Source organism: Sinocyclocheilus rhinocerous, unplaced genomic scaffold (assembly GCF_001515625.1).
Source record: "Sinocyclocheilus rhinocerous isolate Xijiao unplaced genomic scaffold, SAMN03320098_v1.1 scaffold677, whole genome shotgun sequence".
In the NCBI taxonomy this organism is placed as follows: domain Eukaryota; kingdom Metazoa; phylum Chordata; class Actinopteri; order Cypriniformes; family Cyprinidae; genus Sinocyclocheilus; species Sinocyclocheilus rhinocerous.
In genome coordinates this window covers 1,816,209-1,817,600 of record NW_015633185.1, presented here as the reverse complement: position 1 = coordinate 1,817,600, position 1,392 = coordinate 1,816,209, and the positions used below count along the sequence as shown (strand labels likewise).

Here is a 1,392-nt window from a genome sequence, read left to right as displayed (position 1 = left end):
TATACATACATATATAAACAAAATCAAGTTGTTGTTTTTTTTTTTGCTAACACAGTTTTCTAGTCAGGGATCCGCACTCGCTTAATCCGCTTAATCACTTTTCGATTTATTTTATTTTTGCAGCAGAGAACAATCAAACGTTTCGGCAGTAAGCCTTCTTCAGTGAATCATACAATTATTACATTATGACATATTTTTTTATAAAAAATATTTACAAAAATAAACAATTAATGAAAATAATAATTATAAAATAATTACATAATTATTTCATGCTAACACATAGTTAAAATATGAAGACTGCATATTTTCAAAGCGAGACACACAGGCATGTGCATACACGCAGTCCTGCTCTGTTTACACATCTTTTCCTCCCTATACAATTGCATTTAAACACTGTCAAAACTCTCTGGCAAAGGCATGTCGTTAGTCAGCTGTTGAAACCAGACACTCTTCCTACGGGGGAGGGGGGTTGATGCTCACGACCACCTTCCCCCACTCAGAGACATACTCTCCAATAAGCACGTTCACACAGAGACACACACACAAATCGTTCCTCTCCTCATGGCAGCTCCATGATGCCCCACATCCTGCTTTCAAGGACATTGCAGCATGAACCCGACAACCTATGGCGACGGCATTGTGTCATTTGCAAGGGTATACCTCGTCCTCTCATCCTCACCGTCGCACATCGTGTGACGTAGAAGCTGCAGATGGAGGGACGTGAGACGAGGCGCATCTCACGACTCTCTACTCTAAAATGCAGGCCTGTGTCACCTGTTGTCATGCGTCTGGAAAAGCTCACAAATGCTCGCAAGGCCGAGTGAGGATGCATTTGAACATCACTGGTTAAAGACAAATAATGAAACTCACCTTTTTGACCTGGTCATCCTTCAGTTCAGTGAAGTAGTAGGCCAGAAGCTGTGCCGCTATCATCCTGCTTCACCTCTTTGGTGAAAACGCAACAGAAGAGTGAAGGACAAGCCTTTACGATCCTTTCCAGTGAGGCAGGCAAACAATTTGAGCCCAGAAGCAACGTGTGTTTACTGTAAAACGAGAAGCCGGCATGTAGGGGTGTTCCCTCCCAGTGCTACGGCAATGTCTGACTTTCCTCGGCCTAGGAAGTCAAGCTGCATATAATGCGCTTGCATGAGATGCAGCAGAGGCTAGGATGAGAAACAGCTAAAGCCCTGCCCACTCACTCTGCTCCTATTGGCTGAGCTTTATGGGCAGGCTTGTGAGGCAGAGCACAGCTGACAGCCGCCCCCCTCCTCCGGCTCCTTCTTGCTTCTTCTCTTCAGATCCCACCTCCTTCTTCCATTTTATCCGTTCAGTCATTTTCAGTGTTCCTTCTTCCTCATTCTCATCCACTTTGAGTGAAAGAAAAAGGGGATT

The 1,392-nt window shown here is 44.4% G+C and overlaps 1 protein-coding gene across 2 annotated transcripts in view; it reads right to left on the bottom strand.

Annotated features, from left to right (window-relative positions):
- LOC107743551 (hexokinase-1-like) overlaps positions 1–1,169 on the bottom strand; it is a 14,236-nt gene extending 13,067 nt beyond the window's left edge. The window contains exons 1-2 of one of the 2 annotated variants that reach the window (XM_016556825.1): positions 1,045–1,169; positions 871–945 (exon numbers count right to left, since the gene is read on the bottom strand). In XM_016556825.1, the coding sequence (XP_016412311.1) occupies positions 871–933 (63 nt within the window). In that variant the 5' untranslated portion in view covers positions 934–945; positions 1,045–1,169. Of the gene's footprint in view, positions 1–870 lie in introns of both variants that reach the window. The other variant, XM_016556824.1, reaches the window with a different exon arrangement.
- Between the last annotated feature and the right edge of the window lie 223 nt (positions 1,170–1,392).